Source organism: Lonchura striata, chromosome 12 (assembly GCF_050655825.1).
Source record: "Lonchura striata isolate lonStrDom1 chromosome 12, ASM5065582v1, whole genome shotgun sequence".
Taxonomy (NCBI): Eukaryota; Metazoa; Chordata; class Aves; order Passeriformes; family Estrildidae; genus Lonchura; species Lonchura striata.
In genome coordinates this window covers 12574663-12591209 of record NC_140714.1, presented here as the reverse complement: position 1 = coordinate 12591209, position 16547 = coordinate 12574663, and the positions used below count along the sequence as shown (strand labels likewise).

The window sequence follows — 16547 nt, the reverse complement described above, 5'->3', positions numbered from 1 at the left end:
GCTTCCATTAAAAATATTAACTCTGTTTTTCTGAAGCTTTATCAACCCACCTGCCTTAGAGCAGATTCTTACATCACATAATAGCAGAGAAAAGCCTAGCAGTGGTAAACCACTAGCTCAAATACTGACAAGTGTGTTAAATTTAAGTGTATTTTAATCATTTGTATTTAATTTTGGGAGTTCTGCAATGGCCCTTAAGTGGACAAAAACAAAGGTGGGGGAAAGGCTCTGGTGTAGCACAGCACTGAAGCCCCTGAATACTTACACAGAACAGCACTGCAGGGTCTCTTGAACAGAAAAACATGAGAAGGTTTAAGAAAAGTATTGAAGTCATCCCACAGGCTCAAATCTGACTTGTATCTGAAAGAATGGGGTAAGTATTAGCCAATCTTGTTAAAACTGATTCCCTATACAAAGCCCATTTTCTCCTCTACCTTTTTTTTCCCTCTCCCCTACTGTTACTGATACACTTTGATCCTCGGGCTAAAAATATTTCTTGCTTTTCCCTCCACACCCTATTTGTATCTCTAGACAAGATATTCACAGTAGCCATAGTTAAAAAATAACATCATTCAACAGCTGTTCACTACAGTTAAAGCAAAATAATTAATATCTTCTGATGAAACATGTTCCCACAGTTCCTCACCCTCACTAAAATGCTTTGCATTGTTGAAATAGTATCTTGTTATACTTAGTTGATAGGAAAACTGTGAGGAAAAAAAAATCGTTTCTGAACTCTAAGGAACCCTCAATGCAGAAACTATTATTCTTTTTAATAAAAAAGAAAGCAGTAGCATCACTATGTAATGGGCAATAATGTACATCTACTACAGGGGAAAAGATGTGTTACCCACCATCATTCTCTGAAACAAATGTCTTCATGCTCACAGAGCCTGAAGAGCTGATTACCAGTCAGGAGGTTTAGTGTAACATCTCTAAAGAGGCCATTCCCATTTCCTCACTAACTGCCTGAAATCTGCTGTTTTATTTGCCTTTGCACTGCTTCCTTAAAAAGCCACCTTTCCACACCCAAAGTCAGCAAACACAAGTATCTCCCATCTCAATTGCACTCAGCTCCCAACCAGCTGCCGCCTTAGGCAAACAGGTTGCTAAAGGGCACATTCAAACATTAAACCAAACTTCACTATTTAACTGCATAACAACAAATTCTATAAACAATATTTTCTTCAAATTGTTTTTCTAAGACTCTCAGATATAGCAGCTGCAAAACATTTTTTATGCCACTACAGCAACACTTAAGTGAAACCAGGTAAAAATTCAAGAAGCTCTTGAAGAATATTTCAAAGTAGCAGCCAGTACTGAGAATTACACTTTGTATGATCACTTCAATCCAAGTCATCCATGCAGCATACCATAAACTCCACACACACCATGGCTATTTCAAGTTTTGACCTCAATGAACACATGTGGCATATTATTACTTACTCTCTTGGAGTCTTTAAAAATTATGCTCTAAAAAATGATGTTTTGGAGGACCTTTTCAAGCACCTATTGTTGAGAGTTTTAATTCCTGTTCTGAAAGTATCCTATTAAAAATATATGCCTTCTGTCCTCTTCAGAAGTGCAGTTAAATTTTATATAGGTACTTTACATAAGCATATATACAAAGATTTTTGGAGGCAGCAGTTCAGAGAATCACAGATGCTGCACATTTTGGTGAATCTGTCAGAACTTTTTATGGTGACAGAGAAGCAGCTTTTAAGTAATGGAATGATCCTGCTTCACAGCAAGTGTTGAGTTTGGCTCCCTCTCCCATAGACACACAGCTGCTATAGACAGAGAGACAGTCCATCCAGCATATAGAAAAGACAATGTTTAGTTTTGAGATAGCATGAATGCTGGACTTATTCTCAGCACAAAGTACATTAAAAGGTAAAAGACAACTATTAAATAAATAAATAGATAAAAGTTCATTCCAGGCTGAAGCCAGAGCACTGACATGAAAGAGTGCTCCATGCTGGAAAATACAGTCCAATATGAGACAACATTGTCAATAGAACCAGTCCTTTGGCCAACCAAGCCTTAGCTCTCTTCCCTAAAAAATACCAAAAGAAATGGAAGGCAACCAATTACATTGTAATCCAGCTAACATTATCATCAATGAAAGCCCCTGGAGAAGTTTCCCAGCATCAGAGAGAAGATAGGGTTACTTCTCAGATTCCAGAACCATGGAAAGAAAGAACAAGAAATAATCGAGAATGCTGGTTTAGTCTGTCTTGCACATCAGCATTTTAAGTAATACTGTCCATCACTGCCATGAATAGAGGAGCTAGGACCCATCCACACTCTCCAATCTGCAGTTATCAGGAGTTGCCAGTGCTTTCAAGTCAAATTTCAGCAGTGTGGGGCACAGTAGGGAATGTTTGTGAGCTTTATTGTCACTTTTAGACACAGTAGTTGATTGCCATATCAATTTTAAAAATAAATTAAGGCTTCAGTACTCTTGTATCTTAAAACATGCAACCAAAACACTCATCTGATTAGGACAAAATTGAACATTATAAAACACTTGCAAAGACTTCAACAAAGCATTTTAAACAGAAGGTTTAAAATGCAGAAGGATCACACACTAAATGAATTAATATATTTTAAATGAAATATACTGTTTAAGCAGAATAAAGAATTTTTTTGTTGTTGTTGATGTTGAAATTACATATGTCATCCTAAGACAAATCTGTTTCTCCCAGGACTAAAAGATCCAGATGTTCCTATTTCAACTCTCTGGCTTCAGCACCAGACAGAAAACAAAACAACCCATCCCTTCTATCAGCATGCAGGGAGATTTCTCCAGCACTGGCCATTGCTCTACCCTTTACCCCCTCCAAGTTTTTACTTCTTTTCAGTAAAGCAAGCAAATAAAACACATCAGTATAATAATGCAGCTTCCACTGGAGACTTAATGCTAGCCTTTGGTCAGTTTACCATGCAAAAGGTTATCTGTCTTTTATCATAAACTATGATTTCAAATGCAAATACAGCTACTTTTAAGCTAAACATATTGTATTGTGTTTTGCAGTTGACACTAAGCAGGAAAACAATGTTGAGAGGTCATTTCCAAAGAATATGAGTATTTATGGTCTCAATTTAGTGACTCATACAACCAGCAATTTGAGATTTATTTAACTCTATCCTCCTCAAATGTCTCTATTCGAAAGCAAGCACTAAATTTCTATTCAAAAGTTGCAACAATAAAACAAAGATTTTTTTTTTTAAATCTAGATTTTATCTTGAGGAAAGCTACTTCCAGAACTATCATTTTTTGCTGTTTCTGTGAATAATATTAAAAGGGGTATACAAAGCTAAGTCAATTTAAAGAACAAGTTGTTAAACAAAAAACATTCATTTTCTGAAACTAGCACTGAAACAAAACCTTATTCATGGTAGAGGCAGACTCAGAAAAACAGAAGAAAAAATAGATACAGCACGCATCCCCAGTATAAAATTAATGCAACCATTGTCCCTTTTCTCCATATTTTTCTCATCCATTCACCATATTCCTGTTTCCCTCATAATAAAGGGGTTTATTTGCAACAAAAATACAGTAAGAACAAATTAAAATCAAGAGAAATACCACCACATTTTTCCCCTTATCAGAATCATCACTACCAGGAAATGGCAGCATGTAAAAATTTTTTCTGCCTGGAAGGGTATCATATTTTCTGCATAAAATTATGATACTTTTAGCCTACTGTCTTAATAATCATAATTATTTTATTCAGGATTATTGCACAGGTCAATACCAGTCAAGTTTGCTTTGCATTTATGTTCTTGGTTATTTAATACACTGAAAGGCAGACAAAGAGTTGTATTGCCCTAAAATTGAATCTTTATGGCTTTTCACCTGCACAGTCAGAATCCAAATCTACATGGGAAACTTTTTAGAATCCAAGCCTACATGGGAAAGTTTGCAAGACCACTTATCCACACAACAATCAACTCACTTGAGCAAGTTTTTTTTTTTCTTGGCTATTAATTACTTATATCTATGGAGCGTCAACAGATGTTAACTTTGACAGAACCTATTTCTGTAGGCAAAGCATTTCACCCAAGGACCTCACTGTCCTCAGGGGGACATCACGCCTGGGGTACCCTCATCACTGCACATGTCCACACAAACGTGCTGGTGCTGCAATTCCTACCTGCCTCTTTTAACTTCTCCCAAGTAAAGGCCATACATAAGCAGAAGGAGGCAGTCACCCCCAAAATATACCCTGTCCAAACAGCTGGTTGTCATCTTCAGGAAATAGGTGATAGTCCTGACAAAACCTTCTGAAGGAACACTACACGAGCACACTTCTGTATTTAAAATAAAACCAATAGGACTCCTGATTCAGTACACACAGTAATGGACATACTCTTCTCCTCATTATAATCCTGAAAACTAATTTAGGAGAAATGTTGAAGTGTTTAAAATAAACTAAAAAAAGCTGCACTTCAACAACTAAAATATCTGAGAGATGATACCAGCAGAGCAGCTGTTCTTGTTCTACAAAAACCACGCAAGTCCAGATAATTCTTGCCAACTTTCCAAGTTTATGCAAGCTTCAGCGGTGTAAAAGCAAGTAAGGTTTTCTGAATGCAAGTTGTACCTCACATTGATTACACCTGCAGAGTTATGAGGGCAACTAGAGGACTGTGAGGGTAATTAACTCTACAGAGAGGGAAAAAGAACAGTAGCACGGGGCACCTTTCTAGTTAATTTCTGATTGCATGTATAATAATGATTTAACACAAAAGGCCAAAACCCCCTTTCATTGTAAAGCTACTTTTTGTCCAGTTCAAACAATTTTTTGGAAGAATTGCTACGTTTTACTGCTGGCCATACCTTCAATCACTGCCCTCAGCAGTGGTTTGGGTAAGACAAATGTTACTGTAAATGACCTCCTCCGGCCAGGCAGCAGCCTCCCCTCGGGCTCCTGAGCAGCCCGTGATTGGGAATTAAATCAATGTACACACCCCTGTGTTTGGGTATTTACAGCCTGGTCCTTTGGCCAGGAACCCTTCCAGCCGATCCCGGGCTGTGGCGAGCACCTGGTTAATCAATGCCCACATTTCGGTAGGTGACAGAACATCCCTGCACGTTCTGCACCGGCTGGCACTGGAGGGGAGAACAGTCTGTGCTTGCACATCCTCCGTGTTACATCTGGGGTGGAGACTGCCACAGCCACATGCTAAATAACCACGTATTTCAGAATCGTTCCTTTATAGCTGTTACAGTCGTAGGAAAAGCAGGAGGTGCGTGTTAATCACGCATTAATGGAGAGTATTTACCAAGTCCTTTATTTTCCAATTATTTTAGATACTACACTACAGTAATTTTACACACTTCTAAAGACTTATGCAAGACCTCAGCCATTTGTTAATTCCAGATTTCGTATGACCCGAATAACTGGAATCCACAACACATCCCCACAAGTTGAGAGGCACAATTTGGTAGCAAAGCAAAGACACAAAGAGGCTAGTTGAGTTAAACAAAATAGTCTTCCACAAACATATGATTCGCCAGTTTCCCTCCATATTTCATAGGAATTAAATGGCAACAAATTATTTCTCCAAACGCAGCTCTCACTCATACTCTGAGTATAAGTTGTCTTCAGTAAGATACAGCACCTACACAAATTCCAAAAGGATTCTTAATGCATTCATTACACCATTTGTAGCAGCAGGCAGAAGCTTTCACAAAAAAACAAAACAAAAAAACAAAACAAAACAAAAAAAACCACACCACCAGAAAATTTCCTTCATAAGGAGACTGTTCAAAAACCTAAACCACTGAAATATACAAATAAAACCTCAGGATAAACAAAATTTAAGAGGTCAAGTTAATTTTCTTCAACACTTAAAGCAAAATATTTAAGATAGGAAAAAGTAAATACTCAGGAGCTTTTTAAAACAGGAAAATAGCCAATATGAAGGAGTTACACATAAACTCCAGTGCAGAAGCAGGTGTCACCCACTTCAATTCAGGAGCAGCAAAACAAAACAGTTTTGTTGAAGGCCACGTGGTCTCGCCACTTGCTGGAAGCAACTCCACATAATACACCTCCAAATTATGTGCACATACAACTCCCACAACTTGGAATCATGCCAGAACAACTGTCTACACAAAAACAGTCCTGAGGAGAAGTGAGCTATTCGAAACAGAGCGGAGGTCTGTGAGAATGTGCAGGGAATGATACTGAGTGTCACAGTGTCTTCACGGGTCACAAGGCCTTGTCACACTGCTAACCCACACACACCGCTCCGACTGGAAAGTGAATGGCACCTCTGTTCAAAACAATGACGTTTTATTTACTGGCACTGACTAACAAATATTTACTGAGAACAGGTATCACATCATACAAATGAAAAATTTAAATAGAAGGCCTCAACCCACTAAATGATAAGCCAAGTATATACCCGTGTATTCCCTTTACTTCATCTGCGCCAGGGCAGCTGTTTCACACACTCTACCACCTGTATTCTGCAAGCGCTATTATTCTGCAATACATACTTAGCTCCATTCATTTCCAAATCCCGTGGGTTCTCCTATTCTGAACTCAGATTCTGTACAGATACAACATCCATCTCATAACTTGTTGCACTCAGCAGACCTCCTGTACATGGTGCAGAACTAAGTATACAACCAAAGTAATTCCATAGCAAGTGTTCGAGCATGAGAGAATTTCCTCTGCCTTTTAACTGTGAAAATTCACTAAAGGATAACACTTAACCAGAAATTGCATTAATAAATGTAGGTATACATGGAAAAGAACGTTTATACAGTCATAAGATTTAAGAACTATATTAAAAACTTAATTAATAAAATGAAATTAGGTTTAAAAAAAATTACCAGAGTTGAATTTCTTGCGTGAACGCGAATGGTCGCGCAGTAAATCACAGCTCCTGGCGCTGCCGAGCGCGGCACAGAGAAGAGAGCAGCGCACGGACCCCGCAGCCAGCACGGGGGCCGCGCCCCAGCGCTGCCTCCCGTCACAGCGCACCGCGGGCTGCGGAGCCCCTCCGCAAGCGCAACTCACTCCTCTCCCTGCTTGGTTTTTTCCACTTTCCTTTCGGCCCCCGCCTCGGGGCAGGAGGTGGGGGAGGCGGGGGCCGTGCGGGCGGAGGGAAGGGCCGAGGGCCGGCCGCGGGCCCCGCCAAGGCAAACAGCGGCGGGGCACAGCCGCTCCGTGACCAGCCCCGCGGGGCTCAAAGCACGGCACCGGGGCTCAAAGCACGGCACCGGGGCTCAAAGCACGGCACCGCGGCCCTCCGCTCCACGCCGACGCTCGTGCAAGACTGGCCACTAAACAAACGCTGAAAGTTCTTCAAAAGCATGAGCTAATAAAGGCACCCGAGCGGGAGGGGGCCGAGCGCCGCCGGCCCCGGAGCCGCCCCCTCAGGGCCCCTCACGGGGCACGAGCGGAGCCCGTCCCGCGCCGGCAGCGCGGAGCGCGGCCTCCGCCGCACGGGCACCGCGGAGCGGCGAGCGGCTGCAGCACGACCGGCCCCGCTCCGCCCAGCAGGAGCTGGCGGGACTCCCCTCCCGGGACTCACTCCCCTCCCGGGACTCACTCCCCTCCCGGGACTCACTCCCCTCCCGGGACTCCCCTCTCGCCCCGCGCGGAGTCCCCCGGCAGCGACCTCGGCTCAGCTCCGAGAGTCGAGCCCGTCCAGCTCCGCTGGGCAGCGCCCACCTGCACAGCCGCGCCGGAGCCCGGCCCCAGGGGACAGCACTCACCTCGCGCCGTCCTGCTGCTGCCCCGCTCCGGGCATGCGGCCGGCGGAGCTCCCGGCCCGGCGGCAGCGAGAAGCGGCCCCGGGGCTGCGGGCGGCTGTCACGGCAGGCGGAGGCACGGGATGCGGCTCCGTGTGTGCGCTCGCCTCGCCCGCCCCTCTCCGCCGGCCCCGCCCGGCTCTCCGCCCTTGGCGCTCCGGGCCCTTTCCCGCTCCGGTCTGCTCCTCGGCTCTGTGTCCTGTCCTTTTCCGCGCCGGGTCGCTTCTGCGGCTCGTCCCGGCTGCTCGGGCCCGCAGCAGCTGCGGCGGCAGCCCCGACCGGCCCCTGCGCCTGCCGGGGCTCCGGCTGCGCTGCCCCGGCCTCCCGCCCGGGGAAGGCGAAGGAAGCCAAGTTGGGGTTGAGAGCAGCTGAGGAGGCAGACCGACCAGAGAAAGGCAAAGGACATCGCACCACGCTAAGAGCCTCAAACGAGAGTAACAGCAAGCGACCAGGAGCAGGTCCCATTAGGTTAAAAAACTGCGTAAAATAGCGACAGATAATGTAACAGGCATGTGGGTTTTGGGCAAAATTGTAGTATGGAAATACACTCAAAAGTCCTATTGACCTAGAACAATATAGTGATGTGAAGATGGAGGTAGATGATGAGCACTTTAAATGAGGGACTCTTTCTAGACTTTGTTTGTACTGTGCCTGGTAAATTTCATCTTATTTTCTGTGACTGAAGTCAGTATAATAATAAATACTAACAATTACATCACTTAAATACAATTTCAAATTACATGTAGGTGGTAGGTCTCTCACAGTAGTAGCATTGCTAGCGTAAAACAGCCAATGGAAAAACAATAATAAAGAAACTCATCACATTTTGTAGCCCAGAGAGCAGAATCACTTTACAGCAGAATAACTAATAATTAACTGTGGTTTGGCCTTACTTTCTAAACCAACATCTTGTGAGGAGATTTCATCTCTCAGTTGTTTCTAATTGCTGAGGATAGGAATGTGGTATAGAAGAGACATATGGACATCAGAGCTTGCTTTAAGTCTGTAATTCTATGTCATTTCTGCAGGTTGGAACACTAAAGTAATCTCGTAACTCCACACTCTATGAAAACATTCTGGAATTAATATAATATTTAAATATACTGGTTTATAAGGTGAATTATTTTTAAACTAAGGACAATTCAACTTGTTAATGATCATCAAGATGCCATAGTAGTTTTACATAGTAGTTTACAGCTGGAGGTTTTTTTCTGCTCTTAAAGTAGCAATTCACATAAATTATACAGGTGTGTGGAGACTTGACACTTCTCTTGCCCTATGGCAAAGTCAGAGATTTATGTTTTAAGCAACATCAGATTATGGGCAAAACCTGGGCTCCCAGCAGCACTGATATAATCAGCAGAATGGAGAAATCTGTGAGTTTGCTCAATCTGATTTCTGATCGATTCCTGAAACATTGACCCTTTGTCATAGCTGCAGCCAAGATAAGTGGGAAGCAGACATCCCAACCCCTGCTTTGGCAGTGCCTTTTACAAAAGCAGAGATGGCTGTAAGTTCATGTCCATTTTCCGCCCAGGACTTACCATGTCTGTCATGGAAAGCAGCAGTTCCAGATCCCTGTTATAAAGCTTAATTTGATATTCATTATCAGGAAATGGGAAGAGATGCTCTGTTTAGAGACCTTTAACTTTAGAGTATTTTATGTGTCCACAAAATTTCCACTTATGCGCACAGGGAATGAACAATTATTTGATGTAACAGTTATATAATAAAGTAAAATCTGCTCAAACACATCAAGTAAAAGCCGTGTCCAGGGAGACTGAACACTTTTCAGTAATTATGAACTTGTATTTCCCGGGTTTAAAGACAATATATTATATAATGCAATTTGTAATTGCTGTTTGTTCAGCATTTTAAAATCATAGCAAGCATAGAATTTTCTTTAGTATGCAAAATATAAAATTCAATTGTTAAATGTATTATTACTTCAGTCCAAAACATTATCTTAAACACACAGTGATATGTTACACTAAAAAAAAAAAATGTTTAGCAAGCCAATTCAAGGGTAAAAACATGAATATTGAAATAAATGTAGTGGTATTCCTCAGGTTTGGAGGCAGTCTATGCAAAGAGGGGGAAGATCAGAAACACAAATCCTGCCCTGTTTTCCTGATTCACTGTCACTGCTATTCCCACTCCACCCTCAGTAGCTGAGCATTGTCCAACTCTTCAGTGACGAGATGGTGACTTCCTTCCTAACACCTGAACACACCTTGGCATGTTTGCAAAAGCTACAGTAAAGTTTCCTTTCTGTTGATGACTCACAGCTTTTACGGGTACATCCCCTCTATTAGACATTGCTAAAGACAAGTAGGTCTAATTCTATTCTCACTTCTAATTATTTTGAAATAAGTATGATGTAACTGACAGCAATTAAATCACTCTAGATTTTCATCAAAAATATGAAGGAGTCATTCTTGCAAACCAGCTTCTCATCAAGCAAATGCACTTCCAGAGGAACAGTACCAAGGAGTGCTACAGGGCTGAAACAGGCTCCTGCAGAGTCTGCCCCAAGGTACCTCACATTTCAGAGGTCTCTGTGGGGTGTTGTAAAGGAAACAAAACATTGCTTAATGTCTGTCCCAAATCTACCTCTTCCTTCTGCTGCAGTTCCTGCTGTGCCAATCCGTTTCCCACCGTGCTCCGTCAGTAGATGATTTGTGCAGTGGTGCTGCAGCATCCAAGACATGAACCAGTGCCCGTGGTCCCATCACACAAGTTATTGCAAAACACAAAAGCTGCAACAATAATCTCTAACCAAACACACTGAATGCTCATACACTCACTGTTATGGTCAAGACCAAGACATGAAGCCCTGTGTTCTGCCTTCAGCTGACACCAGCCCACCTCCATTCCCAAGTGATCCATTTCCTATACTTTAGTTCCTACCCAGCTCTCATGTAACATGAGGGCAGTAACATATGCTCATGGCCTGTATGTGACCACTTGTGCACTTATAAAGAAAAAGCTGTCTCATCTATGTCCCATTCCCATCATCAGTATCCAATTTCATAACCAGACCCATTGAGATTGGTTGAATCACCTGAGAAATAAAGCATTACTAAAAAGGGTGTGGCCACTGCCTTCTGGAAAGGCCTAACAAATGTTGCCAAAAAACACTTTTATATACTGGTTATAGTTCTACAACTTGCATCAGAAATTTTCACCAGACAATAGCTTGCTGCCCTGAAAGTATTCCTGACACTGGTTTTCTCAATGTAAAATCATTTTGGGATTTTTTTTTTCTTTAAAACACAGTTTAGTTTGGCAACTATGTGAAAAATATGTAAACAAGCCCATTCTCCAAGTGGTTAATTTTCCCTTTTACTATGCAAGACATCCAAATTGACAAGTTTAAGACTCTGTAATTGGGTTAAAAATAATTTTTCTTAAAGCATGAAGAAGGTGATTTGTGGTTTTAGGTTTGATCTGTAGATTTACCATACTGCCAAATGTAATTAAGAACTCCTAGCTTGCAGTTATTGGAAATAGTTGATATTCCAATAAAAGACAACCTCTAAAGGTTAATTTAGTTTAAAATGGAAAAAAAAAATACTGTATCAGATTCCCAAGCCCTTGGTATAATCGAGGGTTCTATGGCTGTTAAGAAATGCAATATTGAAGAAATAGAAGCAACGTTGTGTACCTAGGAAAATGCATTGATTATCAATAGCAAGTATTTTAGGTCATCAAAAGCCTGTCTTGCTGTTAAAAAAGTCAGAGCAAGTTTTGTGAGCAATTTGATGTTGATTTACAGTTAAAGGGTTAATACAGAACTTGCACAGGGAGCAGATGCATTAGAGTTTAGAATTACATGAAACCACAGACACACACTTCCCCCCGTGGAGAAAAAATACCAAATTGATGGACTGCCATAAAACAAACTTACCTGACTCATATAATCAACAAGACTGCCTCTTTTCAAGCAGATCTTTTTGCACACCAGTAGCAGCTAAAGAGTTAGAATTCAAACTAAATCAGCAGCCCAACAGGACAGCATTCCATACACTCACTCATGCTAGTTCAACATGCCATCTATGGCCAAGGCCTGTGATCCTACCAGGACAGTCTGGAAAAAAGTTTGGTTTTTGTAAATCAGCCTTGACTGCTAGTTTTAAGTCTTTTTATTACCTGACAAATAAATTTTTCTATGTTAACTGCTTCTTGCACAGATTTTTACTATTGTAACTATGAAGCCTATTATATTGTAAATTATATTGTATTGTAAGTTGAGACAGCCACAATACACAGAGCATCACCACACATTTTCAGAAGGCTTTAAGCATTCCCCCATACACAGTAACACCTTACCTCATCAGAAGGCTTCAGGTGTCTGCCCATGCAGAGTGACATCATTCCACCCCAGAAGGCTGCAGGGGTCTGCCCTTCTTGTTCTTCAGCCCAGCCTTTTATCCCCTCATGTTCCTGCAGTGTCCCTGTGTGCCCTCTGTTCCCTTTGGTGGTTGCTCAGAGCACCTGGGCACTCCCTGGCTCATTGCTGCCAGTGCTGCTCACCTGCTGCTCACAGCTGTGACACTGGGGATGAGCCCAGCCCACTCCCAATTACCACAAATTCTGTGCCTACAATTATATCTAACATTGTGTAACTAGATTCCCCTCATTTACCCGAGCAACATAAGCAATCAGAGTGGTTTCAAGGCTTAACCCTAAAATTACAGTTTGCATGGTTCACTGACTGGAACAGTGCTTTGAAATCAGCTGGATGAAAAAACCCCATATATAAATCTTAAGTGTTTATCACATCCTCTTTAACAAAATTAATCCAGGTTATTACAGTTTTGTGGATGTGGAGAGGTTTCACTTGGCATGCAGAACAACCACGTACTGCTAGGAGACCTTGAGGGAAAATACAGAAAAAAATTGCATAAAATCATATTAATGCAATTTTATTAAAAAATAACATCTGACCCAGTCTGTCCCATACAGAAGTTTCAGAAGTTAGCATTCCTTAGAGTTGCTCAACTACAATAAAGATCCATCAAAACAGCCTCTTCCCTCCCAGCTGTAGGGCATGAGCAGCAGTTAGCAGGTCTGGCTGCTTGTGTGTTGTACAGAACTGCACTCAAAGTGTGCAGGATAAAACCAATGTACTTTTAACCCATTTCTTTTTAATAGTATAAGAAAAGCCCAATGAATGAAATAGAACAAAAATATTTTATTTTGGTATTTACCTTCTAAATTAAAGTATGACAAAACATTATTTCTGCAAATGTCAGGTGCATTCTATTTTCAAAAGTTGATGTGTCCATGGACAGGTACAAATTATGGCAACAACTATACTTACTCCCATTCAAAATGCTGAACACACTGTCACATCTTGAGCCTTCAGCTTTCCAATGCTTTTTCAGCCTCCCAGAAAATACACAATGAAATATTCAATGTCCACACACTTGAGTGTAGCAGAAATTAAAGGGATCCTTTCATCATTACCATGATGTTTAGAATTTACTAATGCTTTAAAATAGTAGTAAGCTAACCACTAATACGTGTGTTAACATAGCTTTAAAAAAATAATTTTCCCAAGGATTTTTGCAGCTGTTCCCAGCATAAAGAACTCTTGCCAATTCAGTACTACGTCTTTCCAGTATCTGAATATACATGGTATCTAACTGTTTTAGGAACTGTGGCTTTGTAAAAAAGCTATACTAAGTTAGATTAAGTATTACTTCTCTTTTGTAAACTTTAGGTGTGGGCCATCCTAATCTATACTTTCACTTAATTATATTGTCTTTTTAATGAGTACATACAATATGCTGCTTCCACCTTAAGCTAAGAAGGAATAAAGCTTTTTTTTTTCCCTCCCACCCCTAGATTTGACTGTCATCTGCATAGACTTTATAATTAACAAATAAGTTTTGCAAGATTGTACAGCAAATTTTGAACAAATTTTTAAAAACCACATTAATGACAAAGCAATTTTTTGTGCAACTGCCTTCATTCCTTTTCAACACTCAGCTTTCTCAGAATTCAAAATGAAAACTTAATTTCATTTCATAATACTGATTCTGCCACTGCATTTAATGGGACAAGGAAATCTTCCCAATCTGCAGCTCAGCATTAAATAACAGTAAGTGAGCTGGGACTTCCCGTGGATGAAAGCAGCATTACGTTCACCATCTCACTGCTAAGAAACTGCCTCCTCCTCCTTCTCATGTTGTGTAGCTTTGGCATTTCTATGCACAGCAGATCTTCAGCACACAGGATGTGTCACCTTTCTGCCTTGTCTTATTCACTCTGAACTCCTTCTTCAGTAAAATAACAAAAACTGACCAAATCAATATCCCTCTTAGCTGGATTTAGTGGAGGAGCATTTACCTCTAAATGATTCTGCCTAGTCTGACCTTCAAGCAATGGGAAAACAGGGAAAATTTTGCCTGTTACAAGGCCCAAGGCACAGCCTTAAAAAATCATCAAAGGCACAGATGATTCACTATGTGTGTAACTTAGATATTGCAAGTTTTGAAGTTTTCCAGGTAGTGTTCTTTGAAATTCAGAAAGCAGAGAGAATAAGGAACATTTCATTACTGGACAAGGCCCTCCAGATCCAACACATGCTGATCCAAATGATCAAAGAATTCCATATTACAATTGCAAAATATGTCAGAGTTCTGCCATTAATTGCTATACACAAATAATTGTTACAGCACTTTCTTACTCCATCTGTGATAACAATCTCCAGAGTCCTTTGTTTGGGAAACTCCAATTATTAAACTGACACGAAAAACTCCCCAAAACAAAACCAACCCAAGAAAACAACCCGTGAGCTTTACAGCTACTCAGCCAAAATCATCACTTAATAGTTCTATCTCATGCTATTAAAATGGATAATAAAATATAACAGTTAACAATGTCTAATTCTCACCTATAGAAACTAAGAGAATATTTGAGGTATTTGAGTTCTCCCTTAATTCTCTTTAAAGTAACCTCCTGCTAGTGGAATGTGAATACAGGTTAAATGAGACAGAATTTGACTCTGTGACCAGAATGAGCAAAGGCACATTGGTAAGCTGTCCTTTAGTGTTTGTTGGTCCCATGCTTTCTGCAATAGTGCCTGGAATTGCAGTTACACAGATACATTTAATTTTGGAAAAGTTGCTCCTGGGAAACAGGAGGGACATTTTGGATGAAGATTTACCCACCTGGTCACTGCAGGAAACAGGACATGCATGCTCTGTGTCAGCAGATAAAAATGGCCTGTGGTAGTTTTTGCATTTTTCCTTACTATAACACTAGTGACAGCACACAATCTTAATCACTAAGTGATGACAAATAGTGTAAACTGCAAAATAACTCACTGGCTGCTGTTTACTGCTTGGCTCAGGACAAAGTATTCCTGCCTGTTAACTGCTAGTCTTGGCTTGTTTTAGCCCAGGTGGTTTTGTAGCACCATGTCCTTCATATCATGGTATGAACCCCCATACAGTATACTCCTCTCATGGCTGAACAAACCTAGAATATCTTCAATATAAGATAGAGTCTTCCTTCTTCCATCTCTTTATTCTTTATATTAGCCCTTCAGGAAGAAAATAGGAGGCTTTGTTTCCCATGGTATAATTCAGGATATGGAGGACCTGTATTTTTGTCTATTATAAGAATGATCCCTCAGCCTCAGAATGGTGCTGTTTGTGAGTCACCACAGCCAGACTGTGGAGGAGACACAGGAGATTAATGCAGAGGAGGGAGACATGCACTGAAATTAAATACTGAGACACATTAGCAACTGGGAAAAGGAGGCTGAGGACGAGAGCTCAAACATTTTGAAAAGAAAATGATTTCTTCTGAGGAAGAATTTCTTGATCTCACCTTTGGCATTTTTACCTTGCTTCAGAAAAAAATCCTCTTCTCATTGACTACAACACTCCTGCCATCAAGTACATCAGCACTTAAAACTAGAGGCTGGACTACAAAATTTACTAAGGCTTAATGTTCCAAGCTATTTTATATCCAGTTGCAAATTTATTCCTAGCAAAAAAAATAGTAAATTTTGATTATGCCATCTGTAAACAGTGTAATATAATGACATTTAAATTATAACAGGAATAATTTTAAATGTATGCTCTTCTGTTTTTCCAATGTACATTTTCCAAATCATGAAAGAGTTTTTATAAAAATACCAACAGATTCAAGTTTACTGGCCACAAAAAATGGAAAAACAGATCTTCTTCAGGAGCAGTTTGTTTCTTCAAGTAGTTTTGGTGCAGAGACAGTGTGATAGTTAAAGCACAAACAGAGGCTGTTGATAAAGTGGCAATGCATAACAATGTTGTAGTGTATTATAAGGGAGCAATTGCCTGCAGTTCCTCAGTGTGGATGTGGCAATGAAGTTCTGCTTTGCATATTCCAGGCACTAAGAACTTTGTAGCAGTCATTACAGGTGGTTCTTCTTCTCCTATGAAAGGTAAAAAAAAAAAAAAAAATGGGAAGTTCATTAACTGAAACAGTGATTTTGTACTCGGTCAACATTTCAGAAACAATGCCAAAAAAACCTAGGAAATGCCTCTGGCACCATCTTGTCATGCACTCCTGAGGCTGAACAATCATGCTCAGCAAAATGTTATCTAGAGGTGCAATACTGACTTTCTTCCCAGGCAGGACTTCTTAGGGAAGACCTTGTTAGTGAATGGACCTAATAAAGGTTTGGTTTTGGTACTTCACCAAAATTAAACTGGCTTGAACTCCATTTGAAGATGCCAAATATGATGATCTCTTTGAGAATCTTTACTTTGCA

At 40.8% G+C, this 16547-nt stretch overlaps 2 protein-coding genes across 3 annotated transcripts in view; both read right to left on the bottom strand.

Annotated features, from left to right (window-relative positions):
• The window catches only part of ARHGEF3 (Rho guanine nucleotide exchange factor 3), a 107744-nt gene extending 99852 nt beyond the window's left edge, over nucleotides 1-7892 (bottom strand). The window contains exon 1 of one of the 2 annotated variants that reach the window (XM_021532712.4): nucleotides 7742-7892. In XM_021532712.4, coding sequence (XP_021388387.3) covers nucleotides 7742-7776 — 35 coding nt within the window. In that variant the 5' untranslated portion in view covers nucleotides 7777-7892. Of the gene's footprint in view, nucleotides 1-6853; nucleotides 7334-7741 lie in introns of those variants that run through there. The other variant, XM_085590597.1, reaches the window with a different exon arrangement.
• Nucleotides 7893-12689: 4797 nt separating this feature from the next.
• Nucleotides 12690-16547, bottom strand: part of IL17RD (interleukin 17 receptor D) — a 43484-nt gene continuing 39626 nt past the window's right edge. Inside the window, exon 13 of the mRNA XM_021534276.4 lies at nucleotides 12690-16208. Within this exon, the coding sequence (XP_021389951.3) occupies nucleotides 16093-16208 (116 nt within the window). The 3' untranslated portion in view covers nucleotides 12690-16092. The remainder of the gene's footprint in view (nucleotides 16209-16547) is intronic.